Here is a 25699-nt window from a genome sequence, read left to right as displayed (position 1 = left end):
AATCAAGATGAAACCAGAGAGGGAGACAAACCATAAGAGACTCATAATCTCAGGAAACAAACTGAGGGTTTCTGAAGTGGGGGGGGGGGTGAGAGGGATGGGGTGGCTGGGTGATGGACATTGGGTAGTGTATGTGCTATGGTGACTGCTGTGAATTGTGTAAGACTGATGATTCACAGACCTGTACCTCTGAAACAAATAATACATTATATGTTTAAAAAAAAAGAAAAAAAGAAGATAGTAGGAAGGGAAAAATGAAGAGGGGGAAATCGGAGGGGGAGACGAACCATGAAAGACTATGGTCTCTGAGAAGCAAACTGAGGGTTTTTGAGGGGATTGGGGTGGGGGAATGGGTCAGCCCAGTTATTGGTATTAAGGAGGGCATGTATTGCTTGCAGCACTGGGTGTTATACGCAAACAATGAATCATGGAACACTACATCAAAAACTATTTTTGTAATGTATGGTGACTAACATAACACAATGAAATAAAATTTTTTTAAAAACCTACTTTGTTGAGGATTTTGATAATGAATGGATGTTGTACTTTGTCAGATGCTTTGTGTGCATCTATTGAAATGATCATATAGTTCTTACCCCTTCTTTTACTGATGTGATGTATCATGTTGATTGATTTGCAAATATTGAACTGTTCTTGTAACCCAGGAATAAATCCCATTTGATCACGGTGAATGGTTTTTTTAATGCATTGTTGAATTCTGTTTGCTGGTAATTCGTTGTTAATTTTTATATTTGTGTTCATCAGGGATATTGTCCTGTAGTTCTTTTTTATTGGTGTCTTTATATGGTTTCACTGTTGGTAATACTGGCCTCCTAGAATGAATATGGAAGTTTTCCTTCCTTTTCTATTTTTTGGAATATTGTGAGAATAGGCATTAACTCTTCTTTAAGTGTTTAGTGGAATTCACCTGGGAAACCATCTGGCCCTGGACTTTTGTTATTGGGAGATTTTTTATTTCTGATTCAATTTCTTTGCTGGTTATCAGTCTGTTCAAGGTTTCTATTTCTTCCTGTTTCAGTGTTGGTAGTTTATATGTTTCTAGGGATTTATCCATTTCTTCTAAGTTGTCCAATTTGTTGGCATATAGTTTTTCATAATACTCTCTTATGATTGCTTGTATGGTTGGTTGTTATTTCTCCTCTCTCATTTATGATTTTATTTATTTTGGTCCTTTCTCTTTTTTTTTCTTGATACATAGAGGTTTGTCTTAGAGGTTTGTCAATTTTATTAACTTTTTCAAAGAACCAGCTCCTGGTTTCATTGATCTGTTCTATTGTTTTTTAAATTTCTTTATCATTTCTTTCTGCTCTAGTTTTTATTATTTCCTTCCTTCTGCTGGCTTAGGTTTTGTTCGTTGTTCTTTTTCTACCTCCTTTAGGTGTAGGGTTAGCTTGTTTATTTTAGATTTTTCTTGCTTCTTGAGGTAGTCTTGTAATACTATAAACTTCCCTCTTAGAACTGGTTTTGCTGCATCCCAGAGGTTTTGGACCATTGTTTTCATTTTCATTTGTTTCCATGTACTTTTTATTTCTTCTTTGATTTCTTGGTTGACCCATTCATTGTTTAGTAGCATGTTATTTATCCTCCATATATTTGTGGTCTTTCCCATTTTTTTCTTTTGGTTGACTTCTAATTTCATAGCATTGTGGTGAGAAAATATGCATGGTGTGATTTTGTTATTCTTGAATTTATTGAGGTTTGTTTTGTGAGCTAATATGTGATCTCTTCTGGAGATTGTTTTGTGTGTACTTGAGAAGAATGTGTATTCTGTTGTTTTGGGATGGAATGTTCTGAATACATCTATTAAATCCATCTGTTCCATTATGTCTTTGAAAGTCATTGTTTCCTTGTCGATTTTCTGTTTAGATCATCTGTCCATTGATGTAAGTGTGATGTAAAATCCCCTACTATTATTGTATTATTATTGCTTAGTTCCTTTATGTTTGTTATTAACTGCTTTATGTATTTGGGTGCTCCTAGCTTGGGAGTCATGTAACTAGTGAGCATGCCAGAGTCTTGTTCATTATAGGAATTAACCAGGCAAATTACTTCACTGAATAAGAACAGCCATGCACCACCATGCACAGAATCGGGAAAGAACTTTCCATGTCAATCCTGTCCATGTCCAGGCTGGGTAAGGTTTCCAGTGTTGAGTCAGATTAAGCCACAGGCTCTAGGAGGGGTTATGCCCTTCCATCAATTCCTTTAAATTGCAGCTTTGTAACCTCTGAACCCAAAGGTTCCCTTTGGAACCCAAAGACTTTGGTCCTGGAAGCTACCTCACAGATCATGGTTATAATGCTGCTGCATCATCAGCCATCATCATTTGTGGTTAGAACTACAATGGTATCTAATCGTCTTTGAACCTCTGACATTCATTCATTCATATATATATATATATATATATATTAGCTTTTGATGTAGTGTTCAGTGATTCATTATTTGCATATAACACCCAGTGCTTATCACAACACATGCCTTCCTTAATACCCATCACCCTGTTACCCCATCCTCCACCCTCCTCCCCTCTGAAACCCTCAGTTTGTTTCCCAGGGTCCATAGTCTCTCATGGTTCATCTCCCTCTCTGATTTCTCACCCTTCAGATTTCCCTCCCTTCTCCTATGGTCCTGCATGTTATTGCTTATGTTCCACATATGAGTGAGCCTCTGACATTCATTCTTAATTAATGAAAACATTCTTGGCAAATGTTTTCACTCTTGTCTGTCTTGTGTCAGTCCAAGAATTAGACCTGTAGCAGTGCAATATGAATGCTCCTGCCCATTCCTCTTAATCGATCATTTTGTTGCTTCTGAAAACCAACAAAATAGAACCATGGTCTTATTCCACCATTACTAGCTGCCTGTGCAGGCGGCTATGGAAAAAATCCTGCTTTATGCTTTATGGTCCTGCTTTGAATACTCTGTTTCAAAGTAAATGCTTCAGACCCCATGGGACACTCAGCTAGGAGAATGGAGAGGGCGCTGATAAGAAAGAGGTGGGGACAGGGAGGGGCATGCTTCACTGCATACTTAAGATTTTTAAATGTAATATCAAAGGCCACTTAGTTATAGCCTTCATTAAAATCAATACATTAGGTGCGCCTGGGTGGCTCAGTCAGCTAAGCAGCTGCCTTCGACTCAGGTCATGATCCTGGTGTCCTGGGATCGAGCCCCACGTCCAGCTCCCTGCTCGGCGGAGAGCCTTCTTCTCCCTCTCCCTCTGCCTGCCACTCTGCCTATTTGTGCTCTCTCTCTATCAAATAAATAAATAAAATCTTTTAAAAAATCAATACATTAGGTACTTGTGAAGAACAGCTAAAAATTTTATATTTTTTCTTTTTAATTTGTACTTATTTAATCAAAAATATACTGTGAAATATTGATATAAGATGAACATTTAATGATTAAAGTAAGTGAGGAAGAACAGCACTGAACCAAAATAGATAATACTTTAATGCTCTAATAAAATTATAACCAAACACTACTATATGGGTTATCCATAGGGATGTTGAAATTATGCAGAACATTGGCATGATATGGGAAAGAAGAGACAATAAGCCAGGTGCCAAGTCTACCCTGAAAATAGGGTGACCAAGACACTGACAGAGGTCTGCCTTGAGGAGTAAGTAGCAGAGAGTGATATGACTACCTTGCATATTTAAAGGCATTGCTCTTTTTCATAGGTGATTTCTCACTATCAGTGTAAAAAGCAGCGTGATGCCCACAGATTTGAGAAAATCAGCAACATTATTAAGCAGTTTAAGCTGAGCTGCAGGTAAGAGATCTTGTGTGATTTATTTATGTCTAGAAAGAAATTATTGTCATTTTTGAGAGGTTCAAATAACTATAGTAGACTGCACTTCTGTATTCATAAAAGTTCATTTAATCAAAAAGAAAGCTAACCTCTAAGGGAGCCTACAATTGACTGAGGTGAAAGTCATTGTCCTTTAATGCAAATTCAACTGATACAGAAGAAGCATGTGCAAAATAAGCAAAATAGCCTTTCGAGATACTTGATACTATTTAGGAAGAAATAAACAATGTCCAAGAGAGTTTTGAAAAAGAAGAAAGAATTTACCCTACCAAATAAAAGATTTACTGTAAAACTATAGTAATTAAAATAGCGATGTAATGATTCAGGAATAATACAGAATAGATTCTAGAAATGCCTAATCATGTTGTCTCACCTTTGATAAAATACAGTTTGAATCATAACATTGTGAATGTAGGAAGAAAGAATGGTAGAACATTATAATTTAGTAAAGATTTAATCAACAAAATTCTTATCCTGGTAAAACTTTGATGCTCAGACAATAGAATAGGTATAAGTACAGGTATAAGTTTACTCTTTTTATGCCTTTGTACTCTCTGAGACTTACTGGCATGTACATGCCTACATTTTTAGGAAGAAATAGCAAATGACATACAAATGTAATTACCTTGTTTGTTTTTGAAGAAATGGGATCATTTCTTGAATTTCAATATAACATTCAAAAAATACAGTTATTAATCACAATGATAGGAAAATTTCAACTTAAGCTTCTTAAATATTAGAGAAATCTTTTGTAACATGATATTTTAACATGGATCTGGGTCTAAGCCCATTTCACAGTCAATATCAAGTCCTAATGCAGTTTCTAAGTCACTTTCCAAAATATACAGCAGTAGAGTTTCCTTGGAAAACAAAGGGAGGTTAGTGATTAACTGTCTTAATGAAGTGATGAATCAAGGTATAATGGTATAAAAGGTAAGAATGTTTTATATTGATATTATTTTATATTCTTTACTTTTTCTCATTTCTCCTATAGCAAACTAGCTGCTTCTTTTCAGAGCATGGAAGTCAGGAACTCTAACTTTGCTGCTTTCATTGACATCTTTACATCCAACACTTACGTGATGGTCGTGATGTCTGATCCATCCATTCGTAAGTTTAAACTTAGCTGACATAGGTTTCAAGGCACATTCTTTAAACTAATTGCCCTAGAGGTAGTACTTTATTAGGTAATAAAAAAAACATTTTGTAGTGGGGATGGCTGCAAAGCAGTATGAATATACTTAATGCCACTGACCTATATATTTTGAAATGGTTAAAATGGTAATTTTTTTGTTATGTATTATTGACCACAATGAAAAAGCTATTTTCATACTAGTGGTAAATAGTTTTTTGTTTCATAGACTTACATTTTGAAGCTTAAAAATAATTTAGACTCTAGGGTATTTTGTTTTTTCTTCATGGTATTTCAAAAATCAAGTTACTAAATCTAGGGATTTTGAAGAAAAGAGAATCCAAATGTATGATTTATGCTTCATATAGTAAACATTTTTAAAAGACTAATCAATCTAAATTCTGAACTACTAAATGTTAAGCCATTTTAATGTATATTCCTAAGTACCATATTCCCATATTTGTGTTATGGGCATAAAGGGAAGTAGGTATTTGGTACATCCATGCCATAATAGCCATATCTATCATAACCACTGTAATAAAGGTTCTAGCAGTATTTCTTTTCTTTTTTGTTTAATTAGCTAAGGTATAGTACACCTTGGCTAATTAGTTTTTGATATAACGTTCAATGATTCATTAGTTGAGTATTTTTAGGATATTCGCAGAAGTTTAAATTATCTCTGATCCACTCACTTTTCCTACCTTTGGTTAATATTAAAATACAACATAAGATAATGGGTTTTATTCTAAAAGTAAACCAAACCAAAAGATTTTGAAATTTTATTTTGGAAATGTAGTATTTAGAATATAAACAAATCTTCTACTTATTCAGAAAAATTAAGTCCTGGTTAACTTGGGACTTCTATTCCTGTATGTTCTCTGTGACATATGTTGAGAGATTTGGCTCTCTTTTGTTTATTTGTTTTTATTAGTCATACATTCCTTTGGCTGCCTGTACTTATTCTGTTGGCTGTTTCCTCCACTCCTACCCTCAGCTTCTGCAGCTACTCTGATCAACATCCGCAATGCCAGAAAACACTTTGAAAAGCTGGAAAGGGTGGATGGACCAAAGCAGTGTCTTCTCATGCGCTAAACATTGCCAAGTGTTGTTTCAAAAAATTTTGAAATACTGTTTCTTAATTAATCTTAAGGTATTCATATATGTAGGCTCTGAAATGTGATGCTTACCACTTCTATATTTCCTTCCTACTCTCTAGTCTTAATGTTTAACCTTGAATGCTGTTTACTAAAATAGCCAGTAAGAAGTTAGAAGATGAGCTGTTCATGGACTTGATGTGCATAAAATTATGTGATATGTAAGTGTTCTGATAAGATTCTAATAGTGTGTGTTCTGATAACCTAGTTCTAATAGTTGTGTATGCCAAAGCCTTTCCCAACATCATTTTGTGTTCCTTATCAGATAGTAACCTGTAAGTTTGGAATATTACTGTTTTCTCAGCATGCATTAAAAATATTACTTAACTTCAACTATAAATAAACTTTTGCTGTTAGGGATTTCAGTGTCTGTTTTTCTTTTCCTTGTTTCTTCAACTTTTCCCTAAGAGCAAATGAATTTCGCAGTTATCCTAGGGGGAGGGGATCTGCTGGTTGGGAAATATTACAGAATAAAGTTGGATAGGAAAGATGGAGCCAGATCATAGCCTTAAAGTTAGGTAGAAGAGTTTAGATATAATGTGATAAGAAATAGGAAAGCATTATAAGCTTTTGAAAAGGGGAATTAATGTGAAAGGAATTTTGAAAGAAAATTAACCTAGACTGTATAGGCTGACTGGTGGCAGTTGGGGAAGCTGTGGCACTAATGTAGGCCTGAGGTGTGTTGAAAAGTCTCTTGCAGGATGCAATTGGAGAAGGAATGAATAAAAAGTTGAGGGAAAAGAGATAGGATTTATGAGATGTAAGTCGTCTTTCTCTGTAGTCCAGGAATAGTTAATTTATATATTCCATTACACCTAATGGGACATGCCTTCATTATGCTAGTCAAGTAGTTTTAAAATATTTTTCAAGATGTTGTGTTTTAGGAAGAGCATGGAAGATGGCAGAGGAGTAGGGAACCCTATTTCAACCAGTCTCCAATTTAGCTGGATATCTACCAACCCATTCTGAACACCCACAAAATCAGCCTGAGATGTAAGAATATATATATCTGGATCTCTACAAGCAGAAAATCTCTGGTGGTCAAGAGGTACGAAGGGCAAAGCCTTGATTCTGTGGGCAGATATTGGAAGATAAACAGAAGGGGGAGGGAGCCGCTATAAGCTGGTGTCGGGAAGGTGATATAATACCAGAGCACAAAAGCGTCCAGCGCTGGGGAACACGCACAGACCGCAGAGCGGTAGCAGCAGGGAAAAGACTTTAGTGCAGCCCCAGACAGGATCCAGGAGCTGTGGGTGCATGTGTGTGAACCAGGGGCAGTTTGCAGCTTTAGAAGCACAAAGAGCAGAGATACACCAGCCCTAGGATCGATCTCTGGGAGAGTTGCTGTGGGGTACACCACTGGGGAGGCTGCGGTTTTTAGCAACAGAGACTGTGTGTCCTGAAGAGCTCAGTGAAGAGCAGACTATGATTTCTCTGCTCTGGGTCAGGGGTTTGGGTGCGGTCGGAAGAGACACAGAATGCCCCAGAGAACAAAAACTCAAAAAACTGGTTTTCACTGAGCCCACCACCCACCCTGCCCCTGACAAGGGGCAGGGCAATTCTGCTCAGCAGGATTGAATAAGTAACAGTGTGGCAGGCCCCTCCCCCAGAAGACAGGCTGGAAGAACAAGAGGACAACAACCCTAGGTTCTCTATAAAACGAGTGCATCTTACTTGGGTCGTGGTTAATACTTTGGACTCTGTACATTCCTTCAACCACCCCCCAACAGAATGACTAAGAGGAGGAACCCCCAACAAAGAAAAGAATCAGAGACTGTGGCCTCTGCCACAGACCTAATGGATATGGATATAAGCAAGATGTCAGACAGACTTCAGAGTAGAGATTATGAAGTCGGTATCTAGGCTTCAGAAAAATATTAGCGCCAATCTAGAATCTCTAAGGGCAGAAATGAGATCTAATCAGGCAGAACTTAAAAGTGCTATGAATGAAGCACAGTCTAAACTGGATACCCTAACAGCCAGGGTAAACAAGGCAGAAAAATGAATTAGTGAGCTAGAAGATAAGATGATAGAAACGAAGGAAACCAAGGAGGCCTGGGGGGAAAAGGCTTAAAGCTCAAGATACTAGACTGAGAGAAATTAATGATGCCATGAAACGTTCCAATGTCAGAATTATTGGGATCCCTGAGGGAGTGGAGAGAGGGAGAGGTCTAGAAGATATATTTGAGCAAATCGTAGCTGAGAACTTCCCTAATATGGGAAAGGAAAAAAGCATTCGTGTCTAATGGGCAGAGATCAATGAGAACAGATCCCAAGATCAATGAGAACAGACCAGCACCCTGACATATAATAATAAACCTGCAAATCGTAGAACCAAGTAAGCAATCCTGAAAGCAGCTAGGGGGAAGAGATTTCTTACCTACAGAGGGAAAAACATCAGAATAACGTCAGACCTGTCCACAGAGACCTGGCAAGCCAGAAAGAGCTGGCAAGACATTCAGGGTACGGAATGAGAATAACAGGCAGCCAAGGATACTTTATACAGCAAGGCTGTCATTCAGAATGGATGGAGAAAGAAGGAGCCTCCAGGACCGGCAAAACCTGAAAGAATATGTGACCACCAAGCCGGCCCTGCAAGAAATATTAAGAGGGGTTTCTATAAAAGAAGAAAGACCCCAAGAGTAATATAGACCAGAAATGTGCAGAGACAATCTGTAGAAACAGGGACTTCACAGGCAACATGATGGCACTAAAATCGTATCTTTCAATAGTAACTCTCAACGTGAATGGCCTAAATGTTCCCGTGAAACAGCACAGAGTTGCAGATTGGATAAAAAGACAGGACCCATCCATATGCTGTCACCAAGAGACTAATTTTGAACCTAAAGTTACATCCAGACTGAAAGTGAGGGGATGGAGAACCATTTTTCATGCCGACAGACCTCAAAAGAAAGCTGGGGTATCAATTCTAGTATCAGACTAATTAGATTTTAAGCTAAGATTGTAGTAAGAGATACAGAGGGACACTATATCATTCTTAAGGGTCTATCCAACAAGAAGAGCTAACAATTGTAAATATCTATGCCCCCAACATGAGAGCAGCCAACTACATAAGCCCACTTTTAATCAAAATAAAGAATCATATTGATGATAATACTTTAATAGTAGGAGACCTCAACACTCCACTCTCAGCAATAGATCATCTAAGCAGATCAACAAAGAAACAAGAGCTTTGAATGACACACTGGACCAGATGGACTTCATAGATATACAGAACATTCCACCCTAAAACAATAGAATATTCATTCTTCTCGAGCGCACATGGAACTTTCTCCAGAATAGACCACATACTGGGTCACAAATCAGGTCTCAACCAATACCCAAAGATTGAGATTATTCCCTGCATGTTTTCAGACCACAATGCTTTGAAACTGGAACTCAATCACAAGAAAAAATTTGGAAGGAATTCAAACACTTGAAAGCTAAAGACCATTGTGCTAAAGAATGTTTGGGTCAACCAGGAAATTAAAGAGGAACTTAAACAATTCATGGAAACGAATGAGAACAAAAATACGTTGGTCCAAAACCTATGGGATATGGCAAAGGCAGTCCTAAAGGGGAAATACATAGTCATCCAAGCCTCTCTCAAAAAAGTAGAAAGATCCCGAAGGCACAACCTAACCTTACACCTAAAGGAACTGGAGAAAGTACAGCAAATAAAACCTAAACCAAGCAGGAGAAGAGAAATAATAAAGATTAGAGCAGAGATCAATGAAATGGAAACAAAAACAGTAGAGCAGATCAATGAAACTAGAAGCTGGTTCTTTGAAAGAATTAATAAGATCGATAAACCACTGGCCAGATTTATCCAAAAGAAAAGAGAAAGGACCCAAATTAATAAAATTATGAATGAAAGGGGAGAGATCACCACTAACACCAAGGTAATAGAAACAATTATTAGAAATTATTATCAGCAACTATATGCCAATAAATTAAGCAACCTGGAAGAAATGGATGCCTCCTGGGAAACTTATAAACTACCAAGACTGAAACAGTAAGAAATAGACAATCTGAATAGACCAATAACCAGTAACAAAATTGAAGCATCAATCAAAAACCTCCCAAAGGGGCACCTGGGTGGCTCAGTTGTTAAGCGTCTGCCTTCGGTTCAGGTCATGATCCCAGGATCCTGGGATCGAGCCCTGCATCAGGCTCCCTGCTTGGTGGGAGGCCTGCTTCTCCCTCTCCCACTCTCCCTGTATCTCTCTCTGTCAAATAAATAAAATCTTTAAAAATAAATAAAAAATAAAACCTCCCAAAAAACAAGAGTCCAGGGCCAGATGGCTTCCCAGGGGAATTCTATCAAACATTTAAAGAAGAAATAATACCTATTCTCCTAAAGCTGTTTCAAAAAATATAAATAGAAGGAAAACTTCCAAACTCATTCTATGAGGCCAGCTCTACCTTGATCCCCAAACCACACAAAGACCCCATCAAAAAGAATTACAGACCAATTTCCCTGATGAATATGGATGCCAAAATTCTCAACAAGATCCTAGCCAATAGGATCCAACAGGACATTAAAAGCATTATCCATCTTGACTGGCTGGGATTTATTCCTGGGATGCAAGGATGGTTTAACATTCACAAATCAATCAATGTGATAGAACATATTAATTAGAGACAAGAACCGTATGATCCTCTCAAATGATGCAGAAAAAGCATTTGACAAACTACAGCATCCTTTACTGTTTAAAACTCTTCAGAGTGTAGGGATAGAGTGAACATTCATCAATTTTATAAAAACCATCTATGAAAAGCCTACAGCGAATATCATTTTCAATGGGGAAAAGCAGAGAGCCTTTCCCTTAAGATCAGGAACATGACAAGGATGCCCACTCTCACCACTGTTGTTCAACATATTACTAGAAGTCCTAGCATCAGCAATCAGACAACAAAAAAGAAAAAATGGCATTCAAATTGGCAAAGAAGAAGTCAAACTCTCTTCATAGATGTCATAGATGACACATATTTTGTGTGGAACACCCAAAAGACTCCACCCTCAAATTACTAGAACTCCTACAGAAATTCACTAATGTGGCAGGATACAAAATCAATGCACAGAAATCAGTTGCTTTTATATGCACTAACAATGTAACTGTAGAAAGAGAAATTAGAGAATCAATTCCATTTGCAATAACATCAAAAAACATGAGATACATAGGAATAAACCTAACCAAAGAGGTAAAGGAGTGATTCCCGAGGGGCCTGGCTCGTGGTTTATGTTGACCCTAGTTGGGAGTCCCCTCCTGGGTTCGCTGATCATAACCTGCTTCCCCACTCCACTGCTTAGACACTATACGGGTTCAGGCACCCCCGTTCACTCTGTGACTCCTCGGATCCCAAGACCACAATGCCCCACCTAGAAATCTGCCTTTTCATTTCCAGAGCACCTTTCAGAGAGGGATGTCTCTCACTAGAGCAGATTTCTAAGGGTTCCGATTTTGCACTCCAGTGTTATATCACTTTCCATGAGCCAGCTATTAGGAGGCTTCTTCCCCCTTCTGTTTATGTTCTGATATCTCCCCACAGATTCACAACTCTGCATGTCCTACCTTGCAAAAAGTAGTTGCTTTTCTGCTTGTAGGGATACAGATATATAATCTTACATCTCAGGCTGATTTCATGGGTGTTCAAAATGGTTTGATAGATATCCAGCTAAATTCAGGGAACCAGTTGAAAGGGGGTCCCCTACTACTCGACCATCTTGCCTCCCTCCTGTGACAATTTTTTAAATGTATTGTTGAATTCAGCATGCTAGTATTTTACTGAGAATTTTTGAATCCATGTTCATCAGGGATATTTGCCTGTAGTTCTCTTTTTTAGTGAAGTCTTTATCTGGTTTTTGTATCAGGGTAATGTTGGCCTCATGGAATTAATGGAAATTTGGAAAATGGAAATTTTCCTTCCCAGTCTATTTTTTGAAATAGTTTGGGAAGAATTGGTATTAACTTTCCTTTAAGTGTTTGGTAGAATTCACCTGTGAAGCCATCTGCCCCTGGACTTTGTTGGGACATTTTTTGATTATTGCTTCAATTTATTGGCTGGTTATCAGTCTGTTCAAGTTTTCTGTTGTTCCTCTTTCAGTTTTGGTAGTTTATACATTTCTAGGAATTTATCCATCTCTTCTAAGTGGTCCAATTATGTGTCATAGCATTATACATAATATTCTCTTATAATTTTTTGTATTTCTATGATGTTGGATGTTATTTCTCTTCTCTCATTTGTGATCTTATTTATTTGTGCCCTGTCACTTTTCTTTTTGATAAGTCTGACTTGAGGTTTATCAGTTTTATTATTTGTTTTTCAAAGAACCAGCTCCTGGCTTCATTGATCTATCGTTTTTGTTTTTGTTTTGTTTTTAGTTTCTATATCATTTATTTCTGCTATTTTATTATTTCCTTCCTACGCTGGGTTTAGTCTTCATTTGGTGTTCTTTTCTAGCTCCTTTAGGTGTAATGTTTGGTTGTTTATTTGAGATTGTTCTTACTTACTGGCGCAGGCTTATATTGCTATATACTTCCCTCATAGGGTCATTTTTGCTGGATCCCAAAGGTTCTAGAGTGTAATGTTTACATATTCATTCGTTTCCATGTATTTTTTTTAAATTTCTTCTTTGATTTTCATTCATTGTTGAATAGCATGTTGTTTAAACTCCTTGCATTTGTGGCCTTTTCCTGATTTTTTCTTGTGGTTGACTTCTGCTTTCTAGCGTTATGGTCAGAAAAGATGCATAGCATGACTTCAATGTTTTTGTATTTCATTAGGCCTGTTTTATGACCTAATGTGTGATCTATTCTGAACAATGTCCCATGTGAACTTGAAAAGAACATGTATGCAGCTGTTTTAGGAAGGAATATTCTGAATATATCTGTTAAGCCCATCTGGCCCAGTGTGTCATTCAAAGCCATTGTTTGTTGATTTTCTGTTTAGATGGTATGTCCATTGATGTAAGTGGGGTGTTAAAGTCCCCTACTATTATTATTATCATTTAGTTCTTTTATGTTCTTTATTAATTGTTTTATATAGTTGGGTGCTCCCATGTTGGGTGGAAAGATATTTATAATTTTTAGATCTTCTTATTGCATTGCCCCCTTTATTATTATTATATAGTGTCCTTTTTTTCTTCTTACAGTTTTTGTTTTAAAGTTTAGTTTGATCAGTGTAAGTATTGCTACTCTACCTTTCTTTGACATTCATTTGCATGATAAATGTTTACCCCCCCCTTTCAAAATGCAGGTATCATTAGGTCTAAAATGTGTCTCTCCTAGGTGGCATATCAATGGTTCTTGTTTTTTATCCATTCTGATACCCTATGTCTCTTAAATTGGAGCATTTAGTCCACTTATGTTCAAAGTAATTATTAGTCAATATATATTTATTATCATTTTATTACTTGTTGTTTCTGGAGATTTTCTCTAATCCTTTCTTGTCTTTCTCAGCTTTGGTCTCTCCTTTGCACTCAAAAAGTCCCCTTTAATATTTCTTGTAGGGCTGGCTTAGTGGTCATGAACCACCTTAGATATTGTTTGTGTGGGAAATTCTTCATTTCTCCTTATATTCTTAATGATAGCCTTGCTGTATAAAGTATTCTTGGCTGCATATTTTCCCATTTAGCAGTTTGAATATATCATGCCACTCCCATCTGGCTTACCAGTTTCTGTTGAAAGATCTCCAGCTGGCCTTATGGGTTTTCCCTTGTACGTGAAAGACATCTTTTGTCTTGCAACTTTTAAGATTTTTTTACTCTGTATCACTATATTTTGTAAATTTAATTAAAATATGACTGGTGTTGGCTTGCCTTTGAATTTAATGGGCATTCTCTGTACCTCCTAGATCAGGATATCTGTTTCCTTTCCCAGATTTGGGAAGTTTTTAGCTTTTATTTCTGCAAATAAGTTTTCTGCCCCCATATCTCTTCTTCTTCTTCTGGGACTCCTATAATATGGATGTTATTACATTTGATGATGCCCTGAGTTCCCTCAGTCTATTCTCCTCTTACATGATTCTTCTCTCTCTATTTTGTTCAGCTTTATTTCTTTCTATTATTTTGTCTTCCAGGTGATTAATTACTTTCCTTCTACCAGCCTGCTCTTCATTGCATGAAGCCTGTTTCCAATCTAGTTTTTTGCAATCTTAATCTTATATTGATTTTTTTAAATTTAAATTCAATTTAATTAACATATAGTATATGATTACTTTCAGGGATAGAATTAATGATTCATCACTTGCATATAACACCCAGTGCTTATTACATCAAGTGGCCTCCTTAATGCCCATCGCCCATTTATTCCATCTTCTCACCCACCTCCCCTCCAACAGCCCTCAGTTTGTTCCCTATAGTTAAGAGTCTCATATGGTTTACCTTCCTCTCTGTTTTTAACTTCTTTCATTTTATTCTTCCCTTCCCCTCTATTCATCTCTTTTGTTTCTTAAATTCCACATATGAGTAAAATCATATGGTATTTGTGTTTCTCTGACTGGCTTATTTCACATAGCATAGTTCCATCCAAATTGTTGCAAATAAGATTTCATTCTTTTTGATGACGAGTAATATTCCATTGCATATATATATACCACATTATATCCATTCACCTGTTGATGGACAACTGAGTTCTTTCCATGTTTTGACTAGTGTAGACATTGCTGCTATAAACATTGTGATTTGTGTGCCCCTTCAAATCACTATATATCCTTTGGATAAGTACCTAGTACTGCAAATGCTGGGTCATAAGGTAGTTCTATTTTTAATTTTTAAGGAACCTCCATACTGTTTTCCAGAATGGCTCAACCAGTTTGCATTCCCACTAACAGTGTAAGAGGGTTCCCCTTTCTCTACGTCCTCGCCAACATCTGTTCTTTCTGGAGGTGTCAACTCTAGCCATTCGGACAGATGTGAAGTACTATCTCATTGTAGATTTGATCTGTATTTTCCTGATGCCAAGTGATGTTGAGCATATTTTCATGCATCTCTTAGCCATTTGCATGTCATCTTTTGAGAAATGTCTGCTCATGTCTTAGTCCCATTTCATGACTGAATTTATTATTTTGGGGGTGTTCAGTTTCATAAGTTCTTTATAGATTTTGGATAATAACCCTTTATCTGATATGTCATTTGTGAATATTTTCTCCCTTCTGTAGATTGCCTTTTAGTTTTCTTGAGTGTTTCCTTTGTTGTGCAAAAGCATTTCATCCTGATGAAGTTGCCATATTTCATTTGCTTTTCTTTCCCGTGCCTCTGGAGACATGTCTAGCAAGAAGTTGCTGTGGCCGAGGTCAAAGAGGTTTCTGCCTGTGTTCTCTAGGATTGTGATGGATTCCTATGTCACATTTAGGTCTTTCATCCATTTTGAGTCTATTTTTGTGTATGGTGTAAAAGAATTGTCCAGTTTCATTCTTCTGCATGTGGCTGTCCAATTTCCCAGCATAATTTATTGAAGACACTGTCTTTATTCCATTGGATATTCTTTCTGCTTTGTCAAAGATTTGTTGACCATAGAGCTAAGGATCCATTTCTGGGTTCTCTATTCTGTCCCACTGATATGTGTGTCTGTTTTTGTGCCAGTATCATACTGTCTTGATGATTACAACTTTGTAATATAGCTTGAAGTCCGGAATTGTGATGCCTCCTGCTTTTTCTATTACAATACTACTTTGACTATTTGGGGTATTTTCTGGTTCCATACAAATTTTATGATTGTTAGTCTGAGCTCTGTGACAAAATGCTAGTGGTATTCTGATAGGGATTGCATTGAATGTTTAGAATGCATTGGGTAGCATAGACATTTTAACGATATTTGTTCTTCCAATTTATGTATATGGAACGCTCTTGAATTTATTTCTGTCTTCTTCAATTTCATTCATAAGTGTTCTATAGTTTGCAGAGTACAGATCCTTTACCTCTTTGGTTATGTTTATTCCTAGGTACCTTCGGGTTTTGGTGCAATTGTAATTGGGATCAATTCCTTGATTTCTCTTTCTGCTGCTTCCTTGTTAGTGTATAGAAATGCAAAAGACCTCAGTATATTGATTTTATATTGTGCGATTAAGCTGACTTCTATCAGTTCTAGCAATTTTTTTTTTGGTGGAGTCTTTGGGTTTACGATGTTCTTCTTCTTTTTAATTTAAATTCAATTAGACAATGTATTACATCATTATTTTCAGATGTAGTGTTCAGTGATTCATCAGTTGCATACATATAACACCCAGTGCTCATAACATCATGTGCCAACTTAATGCCCATCACCCAGTTACCCCTTCCCCCTACCCACCTCCCCTGCCTATGTTCTTCTCTAGGATTTTGATGGATTCCTGTCTCACATTGATGTATTTCATCCATTTTGAGTTTATCTTTGTGTATGGTGTAAGAAAATGGTCCAGTTTCATTCTTCTGCATGTGGCTGTCCAATTTTCCCAGCACCATTTATTGAAGAGACTTTTTTACATTGGATATTCATTTCTGCTTTGTCAAAGATTAGTTGACCATAGAGTTGAGGGTCCATTTCATGGCTCTCTTTTCTGTTGCATTAATCTAAGTGTCTGTTTTTGGGCCAGTACCATACTGTCTTGATGATCACAGCTTTCTAATATAGTTTGAAGTCAGGCATATTGATGCCCCCAGCTTTGATTTCCTTTTTCTTTTCTTTCTTTTAAATATATTTTTATTTAAATTCAGTTACCCAAGGTATAATACATTATTGATTTTTGATATAATGTTCAGTGATTCATTAGTTGTGTATAACACACAGTGTTCATCATATCACGTGCCCTCTGTAATTCCCATAACCCAATTACCACATCCCCCCATCAACCTCCCTTTCCACAATCTTCAGTTTCTTTCTCGGAGTCAAGAGTCTCATATGGTTTGTCTCCCTCTCTGATTTCTTCCCATTCAGTTTTCCCCCACTTCCCCTATGGTCCTCTGCACTATTCCATATATTCCACATATGAGGGACAACATATGATAATTATGTTTCTCTGCTTGACTTATTTCACTTAGCATAATCCCCTCCAGTTCCATCCATGTCGATGTAAATGGTATATATTCATCCTTTCTGATGGCTGAGTAATATTCCATTTTATATATGAACCACATCCTCTTTATCCATTCACTGTTGAAGGACATCTCAGCTCCTTCCACAGTTTGACTATTTTGGACATTACTGCTATGAACATTGGGGTGCAGGTACCCCTTCTTTTCACTACATCTGTATCTTTGGGGTAAATACCCAGTAGTACAATTGCTGGGTTGTAGGGTAGCTCTATTTTTAACATCTTGAGGAACCTCCATACTGTTTTCCAGAGTGGCTGTACCAGGTTGCATTCCCACCATAAATGTAAGAGGGATCCCGTTTCTCCACATCCTTGCCAGTCAACATTTATTGTTCCATGCCTTGTTAATTTTAACCATTCTGACTGGTGTAAGGATGTATCTCAGTGTGGTTTTGATTTGAATTTCCCTGATGGCTAATGATGATGAACATTTTTTCATGTGTCTGTTAGCCATTTGTATCTCTTCTTTGGAGAAGTGTCTGTTCATTTCTTCCACCCATTTTTTGACTTGATTATTTGTTTTTTGGGTGTTGAGTTTGAGAAGCTCTTTATAGATCTTGGATACTAATCCTTTACCTGAAATGTCATTTGCAAATATCTTCTACCATTCCGTAGGCTGCCTTTTAGTTTTGTTGACTGTTTCCTTTGCTGTGCAGAAGCTTTTTTTTTTATGTTATGTTAATCACCATACATTACTTCATTAGTTTTTGGTGTAGTGTTCCATGATTCATTGTGCAGAAGCTTTTTATCTTGATGAAATCCCAATAGTTTATTTTTGCTTTTACTTCTCTTGCCTTTAGAGATTTGTCTAGCAAGAAATTGCTGTAGCCAAAGTCGAAGAACTTGCTGCCTATGTTCTACTCTATGATTTTGATGGATTCCTGCCTCACATTGAGGTCTTTCAGCCATTTTGAATTTATCTTTGTGTATGGTGTAAGAGAATGGTCCAGTTTCATTCTTTTGCATGTGGCTGTCCAATTTTCCCAGCACCATTTCTTGAAGATACTGCTCTTTTTGTATTGGATATTCTTTCCTGCTTTGTTGAAGATGAGTTGACCATAGAGTTGAGGGTCCATTTCTGGGTTCTCTGTTCTGTTCCACTGATCTATGTGTCTGTTTTTGTGCCAGTACCATACTGTCTTGATGACAATAGCTTTGTAGTATAGCTTGAAGTCAGGCATTGTGATGTCGCCAGCATTGGCTTTCTCTTTTAACATTCCTCTGGGTATTCAGGGTATTTTCTGTTCCATATGTATTTTAGGATTATTTGTTCCAGCTCTGTGAAAAATGTCTATGGTATTTTGAAAAGGATTGTGTTGAATGTGTAGATTGCTCTGGGCAGCATAGACACTTTAACAATATTTATTCTTCCAATCCATGAGCATGGAATGTTTTTCCATCTCTTTTTTTCTTCCTCAATTTCTTTCATAAGTGTTCTGTAGTTTTTAGAGTACAGATCCTTTACCTTTTTAGATTTATTCCTAAGTATCTTATGATTTTTGGTTCAATTGTAAATGGGACTGATTCCTTAATGTCTCTTTCTTTAGTATCAGTGTTAATGTATAGAGATGCAATTAATTTCTGTGCATTGATTTTGTATCCTGCCATGTTGCTGAATTGCTGTATGAGTTCTAGCAATTTTGGGGTGGAGTCTTTTAGGTTTTCTACATAAAGTATCATTTCATCTGCAAAGAAAGAGAGTTTGACTTCTTCTTTGCCTATTTGAATGTCTTTTGTTTCTTTTTCTTGTCTGATTGCTGAGGCTAGGACTACTAGTACTATGTTGAACAACACTGGTGAGAGTGGACATTCCTGTTGTGTTCCTGACCTTAAGGGAAAAGCTCTAAGTTTTTCCCCATTGAGAATGATATTTGCTGTGGGATTTTCATGGATGGCTTTTATGATATTGAGGTATAGTCCCTCTATCCCTATACTTTGAAGAAGTTTAATCAAGAAAAGATGCTGTATTTTGTCAAATGCTTTTTCTGCATCAATTGAGAGGATCATATGGTTCTTGTCCTTTCTTTTATTAATGTGATGTATCATGTTGATTGATTTGCAAATGTTGAACCACCCTTGCATCCCAGGAATAAATCCCACTTGGATGAGGTGAGTAGTCCTTTTATTGTACAATTGGATCCTATTGGCTATTATCTTGGTGAGAATTTTGACATCCATGTTCATCAGGGATATAGGTCTGTAATTTTCCTTTTGATGGGTCTTTGTCTGGTTTTAGGGTTAAGGTATTGCTCATAGAACAAGTATAGAAGGTTTCCTTCCATTTCTATTTTTTGACACAGCTTCTGAAGAATGGGCATTATTTCTTCCTTAAATGTTCGGTAAAATTCGCCTGGGAAGCCATCTGCCCTGTACTCTTGTTTGCCAGATTTTCTCTTTCCATTAATTTCCTGGTTATGGGTCTGTTCATGTTTTCTATTTGTTCCTGGTTCAGTTTTGGTAGTTTATACATCTCTATGAATGCATCCATCACATCCAGATTGCCTACTTTGTTGGCATATAGTTAGTTATCATATGTTCTTAAAATTGTTTGTATTTCCTTGGTGTTGGTCATGATCTCTCCTCTTCCATTCATGATTGTATTAATTTGGGTCCTTTCTGTTTTCTTTTTGATAAGTCTGGCTATGGGTTTATAGATCTTATTAATTCCTTCAATGAACCAGCTTCTAGTTTTGTTGATCTATTCTCCTATTCTTTTGGTTTCTATTTCATTGATTTCTGCTCTAATCTTTATTATTTCTTTTCTCCTGCTTTATTTGCTGTTCTTTCTCCAGTTCCTTTAGGTGAACGTTTAGCTTATGTATCTGAGTCTTTTCCAGTTTTTTGATAGAGACTTGTATTGCTATGTACTTTCTTCTTAGGACTGCCTTTTCTGTATCCCAAACATTTTGAACAGTTGTGTTTTATTTTCATCAATTCATATGACTTTTAAAAATTCTTCTTTAATTTCCTGGTTGACCCATTCATTTTTTAGTAGGATGCTCCTTAACCTCCAAGTGTTTGAGTTCCTTCCAAATTTCCTCTTGTGATTGGGTTCAGAGTTTAAGTTTCAGAGCACTATGGTCTGAAAATATGCAGGGTATGATCCCCATCTTTTGGTATCAGTTGAGACCTGATTTTTGACCCAGTATTTGATTTATTGTGGAGAATGTTCCATGTGCATTCAAGAAGAATATGTATTCTGTTGCTTTAGGATGGAATGCTCTGTATGTATCTGTGAAGTCCTTCTGGTCCAGTGTGTAATTCAAAGCCCTTGTTTCCTTGTTGATCTTCTGCTTAGATGATCTGCCCATTGTTGTGAGTGGGATGTTGAAGTCACCTACTATTATTTTTATTGTTACCAATGTGTTTCTTTAATTTGCATATTAATTGGACGATATACATGGCTGCTCCCAAGTTAGAAACATACATATTTATTATTATTAGATCTTCTTGTTGAATAGACCCTTTAAGTATGATATAGTGTCCCTCTTCATCCCTTACTACAATCTTTGATTTAAAATATAAAAATAAGATCTAATTTGTCTGTTATGAAGATCGCTACCCCAGCTTTCTTTTGAAGTCCATTCGCATGACAAATGGTTCTCCACCCCCTTACTTTCAATCTGGAGGTGTTTTTAGGTCTAAAGTGAGTCTCTTGTAGACAGCATTTGGATGGGTCTTGCTTTTTTATCCAGTTTGATACCCTGTGTCTTTTGGTTGGAACATTTAGCCCATTTACATTCAGAGTAACTGTTGAAAGTTATGAATTTAGTGCCAGTTTATTACCTGTAAAGTCCCTGTTTCTGTAGAGTGTTTCTGTTTCTTCCTGGTTTGTTACTTTTGGGCTCTCTCTTCGCTTACTGGATCCCCCTTAATATTTCTTGCAGGGCTGGTTTATTGGTCACATATTCTTTCAGTTTCCATCTCACCTCAAAGCTCTTTATCTTTCTTTCCATTCTGAATGACAGCTTGCTGGATAAAGTATTCTTGGCTGCATGTTTTTCTCATTTAGTACCCTGAATGTAACATGCCAGCCCTTTCTGGACTGCTAGGTATCTGTGGTAGGTCTCTTGCCATCCTAATGTTTCTAGCATTGTAGGTTAAGAACCTCTTGTCACAAGTTGCTTTCAGGATTTCCTCTTTATCTCTGAAATTTGCAGGCTTCACTATTATATGTTGAGGCATTGATCTGTTTTTATTGATTTTGAGAGGGATCCTTTCTACCTCTTGGACTTGATGCCTGTTTCCTTCCCCAGATTAGGGAAGTTCTCAGCTATGATTTGCTCAAATATACCTTCTAGACCTCTCTCTCTTTCTTCTCCCTCAAGGATTCCAAGAATTCTAATATTGTTTCATTTTATGGCATTGCTGATTTCTCAAAGCCCCCACTCATGGTACATTAGTTGTTCTTCTCTCTTCTCAGCTTCCTTCCTTTCCATCAACTTGTGTTTTATGTCACTTACTCTGTCTTCTGCCACATTTACCCCAGCTGTTAGAGCATCCAATTTACACTGCATCATAGTTAGAGCATTTTTAATTTCAACTTGATTAGATTTATTTTCTGCACTAAGAGATTCTCTAGTGTCTTTTATGTTCATTCCTTTGTTGTGAATTCCTCCTTCTAGACATTTTGCCTCCTTCTAGACATTTTGTATGTATATAAGTTTTGCTTTCTTAACAATTTTTGGATTTAGTGTCCTCTAACAAACACACCAAAATACACCCAGGACCAAGTGGATTGCCCTGTTTGTCCACCTGAGAGATGATATTCTTTCTTTCCACCCCCACACCGACCTTTTTTTTTTTTAAATTTCTGGCCTCTGTGGATTTGTCTAGTGTGTATTTCACTTGGGTTGTGGATGATATTTTGATTTTGTTCAATTGTCATCCATTCTTCTTTGCAGCCCCCCCCCTCAGAGCTGTTGCCCAATCATGCTGCTGTTTGTGGTTTATGGTGACCTAAGCTGAGAGCCTCCTCGAGGGCTCACTGACCCTCACCAGTTTCCCTGCTCCAATGCTTGGGAACTATGCCAGCTCAGATATCCCCATTCTTCCTGTGACCCCAGCGATTCTGAGACCACACTGTCCCATCTAGGATTCTGCCCCACTTCACCACCTGAGCACCTTTCAGGCTTGGATGTCTCTCACTGGAACAAATTTTAAAGGTTCCAATCTATCTAAATTCAGGGGACCAGATGACATGAATTCTCCTACTCTTCCTCCATCTTGCCTCCCTCCTCCAACTCCTTTAGTTTTTGTTTGCCTAGGAAACTCTTCATCTCTTCTTCTGTTCTGAATGATAGCCTTGCTGGATAGAGTATTCTTGCCTACAGATTTTTCCCATTCAGTACTTTGGATGTATCATGCCACTATAATCTTCCATCTTAAAACAGCTTTTGCTGCATCGGAAATATGTTGGAACATTGTCTTTTCATTTTCATTTATCTCCTTGTATTTTTTGATTTCCTGTTTGATTTCTTGGTTGATCCATTCATTGTGTAGTACCATGTCATTTAGCAGCCATGTATTTGTGTTCTTTCCAGGTGTGTGTGTGTGTGTGTGATTGATTTCTAATTTTATACCATTATGGTCAGAATACATGTGTGATATGATTTCAATCTTTTAAAATTTATCGAGACTTGCTTTGTGGAATAATGTGTGCTCTATTCTGGAGAATGTTTCATGTGCACTTGGAAGCAATAGCCAAACTGTGGAAAGAGCCAAGATGCCCTTTAACATATGAATGGATAAAGAAGATGTGGTCCATATATACAATGGAATATTACTCAGCCATCAGGAAGGATGAATACCCAACTTTTACATCAACATGGATGGGACTGGAGGAGATTATGTTATGTGAAATAAGTCAAGCAGAGAAAGTCAATTATCATATGGTTTCGCTTATTTGTGGAACATAAAGAATAGCATGTAAGACATTAGGAGAAGGAAGGGAAAAATGAAGGGGGAGAATCGGAGGAGGAGATGAACCATGAGAGACTATGGACTCTGAGAAACAAACTGAGGGTTTTAGAGGGGAGGGAAATGAGGGGATGGGTTAGCCTGGTGATAAGTATTAAGGAGTGCCACATACTGGATGGAGCACTGGGTGTTATTTGAAAACAATGAAGCATTGATCACTACATCAAAAACTAATAATTTATTGTATGGTGACTAACATAACATAATTAAATTAAATTAAATTAAAAAAATAAAAAATAAGAACAAAAAAAGAAAATAATATATATTCCATTGTTTTGCACAGAATATTTTGAATATATCTGTAAAATACATCTGGTCCATAGAAAACAAACTGAGGGTTGATGGAAGGAGGTCAGGAAGGGGGAGGGAAGGGGCTAGGTGGGTGACGGGTATTAAACAGGGGACTTTTTGTGATGAGCTCTGGATGTTGTATATAAGTGATGAATCACTGAATTCTACTCCAGAAACCAACATTGCACTGTATGTTAACCAACTCAAATTTAAATTAAAAAAATAATAATAAATCCCTCTGGCCCAGTGTATCATTCAAAGCCACTGTTTCTTTTGATTTTTTGTCTTGATGATCTATCCATTGATGTAAGTGGTGTATTAAAGTCTCCTGCTATTACTATATTGCTTACAATGTTTGTTTCCATATTGTATTGATTCCTTTATCATTATGTAATGTCCTTCATTGTCTCTTGTTACAGTATTTGCTTTGAAGTCTATTTTGTCCAATATAAGTATTGCTACCCCAGCTTTCTTTTTGCTTCCATTTGCATGGTAAATATTTTCCCTGTCTTTTACTTTCAATCTGCATGTGTCTTTGTGTCTCAAGTAATTCTCTTATAGGGAGCATATAGATAAGTTTGGCTTTTTATACTTTCAGTCATTCTGTCTTTTGATTACAATATTTAGTTCACTTACATTCCAAGTAATTATTGCCATTGTTACTTTTCTAAGGTTGTTTTTGTAGTTCTCTGTCCTTTCTTCTCTTGCTCTCTTCCTTTGTGGTTTGATGGCTTTCTTTAGTGATATGCTTGGATTCCTTTCTCCCTTATTTTTGTGTATCTATTACAGGTTTTTGATTTGTGATTACCTTTAGGTTTACAAATATCACCTTATGCATATTAGCAGTCTATATTAAGTTGATGGCTGCTGAAGTTCAAACCCATTCCAAAAGTACTGAATTTTTACTCCCCCTTCACATTTTATGTATATAATGTCATACTTTATATATTCTTATTTTGTAAACCCCTTGGCTGATTTTTATAGATATAATCAATTTTACTCCCTTTGTACTTTAACCTTCAGACTGTTTTTATAAGTTACTAAACTACTACTTTTATTATGTTTGCATTAACTTATTAATCTTTTTCCTTTCATCATTTTCTTACTTCTGATTATGCCTTATTTCCCCTCAATGAATTCCTTTCAACCTTTCTTTAAGGCTTATTTAGTGATGATGAACTCCTTTAACTTTTGTTTGTCTGGAAAACTCTTTATCTTCCCTTCTAAATGATCTCTTTGCTGTGTAAAGTATTCTTAGTTACTTCTTTTCAGAAATTTAAATAAATCAAGTCACATTCTTCTGGCCTGCAGAGTTTCTGCTGAAAAACCAGCTGACAGCTTTATGGGATTTCCCTTGTATATAACTGTTTTCTCTTGCTGCTTTTTAAAATTCTCTTTATCACTACTTTTTGTCATTTTAATTATCATGTGTCTTAGTGTGGACCTTCTTGGGTTAATTTTGCTGAGGATTCTCTGTGCTTCCTGGATCTAGATGTCTCTTTCCTTTTTTAGATTAGGCAAATTTTCAGCTATTATTTCTTCAAATAAATTTTCTACCCCCATTTTTCTCTCTTCTCCTTTTAAGATCTCTATAATGTGAATGTTATTATGTTTGATGATATCACTGAGTCACCTTAACCTATTCTCATTTTTTTCTTTTTACTGTTCAGCTTGGTTTTTCTTTTATTAGTTTGTCTTGCATCTTGCTGATCCATTCTTCTGTCTCCTTTAATCTGCTATTGATTCCCTTTAGCATATTTTTCCTTTATTTCCTCTAGGGCATTTTTAATTTCAGTTATTGTGTTCTTATCTGATTTGTTATTTTTTATACTTTGTATCTTTGTTGAAGATCTCACTGAGATCCACCACTCTTTTTTAAAGTCCAGTAAGTATCTTTATGACCATTACTTTAAATTCTTTATTAATTATTTTATCTTCATTTCATTTAGGTCTTTTGCTATTTTTGTCTAATTTCATTTGAGACATATTCCTCTGTCTCCTCATTTTGTCTGTGTTTGTTACTGTGTATTAGGAAAGTCAGCTATTTTCTGATCTTGAGAATAGTGGCCTTATGAAGAAGAGTTTCTGTCGTGCTCTGTAGTGTCCCCTTTTCACCAGAACCAGGTGCTTCAGCAGTGTCTTCTATGTGGATTGCATGTGCTCTACTATTGTGGCTGAGCCTCATTTGCCTTCGGTCCTATCTGCTACAATAGCCCACTTTACCTATTGTGGGTA

At 36.7% G+C, this 25699-nt stretch overlaps 1 protein-coding gene across 5 annotated transcripts in view; it reads left to right on the top strand.

Annotated features, from left to right (window-relative positions):
* Nucleotides 1–6481, top strand: part of RRAGB (Ras related GTP binding B) — a 41661-nt gene extending 35180 nt beyond the window's left edge. For all 5 annotated transcript variants that reach the window (XM_031028508.2, XM_031028504.2, XM_006733586.3 and 2 more), the window contains 3 exons: nucleotides 3705–3796; nucleotides 4830–4945; nucleotides 5962–6481. In XM_031028508.2, coding sequence (XP_030884368.1) covers nucleotides 3705–3796; nucleotides 4830–4945; nucleotides 5962–6059 — 306 coding nt within the window. In that variant the 3' untranslated portion in view covers nucleotides 6060–6481. The remainder of the gene's footprint in view (nucleotides 1–3704; nucleotides 3797–4829; nucleotides 4946–5961) is intronic.
* The last annotated feature ends 19218 nt before the right edge of the window (nucleotides 6482–25699 follow it).

Source organism: Leptonychotes weddellii, chromosome X (assembly GCF_054177405.1).
Source record: "Leptonychotes weddellii isolate Sample4059 chromosome X, ASM5417740v2, whole genome shotgun sequence".
NCBI lineage: Eukaryota > Metazoa > Chordata > Mammalia > Carnivora > Phocidae > Leptonychotes > Leptonychotes weddellii.
Note: the sequence above shows the minus strand (reverse complement) of the source record. Positions and strands in the feature narration are given on the sequence as shown.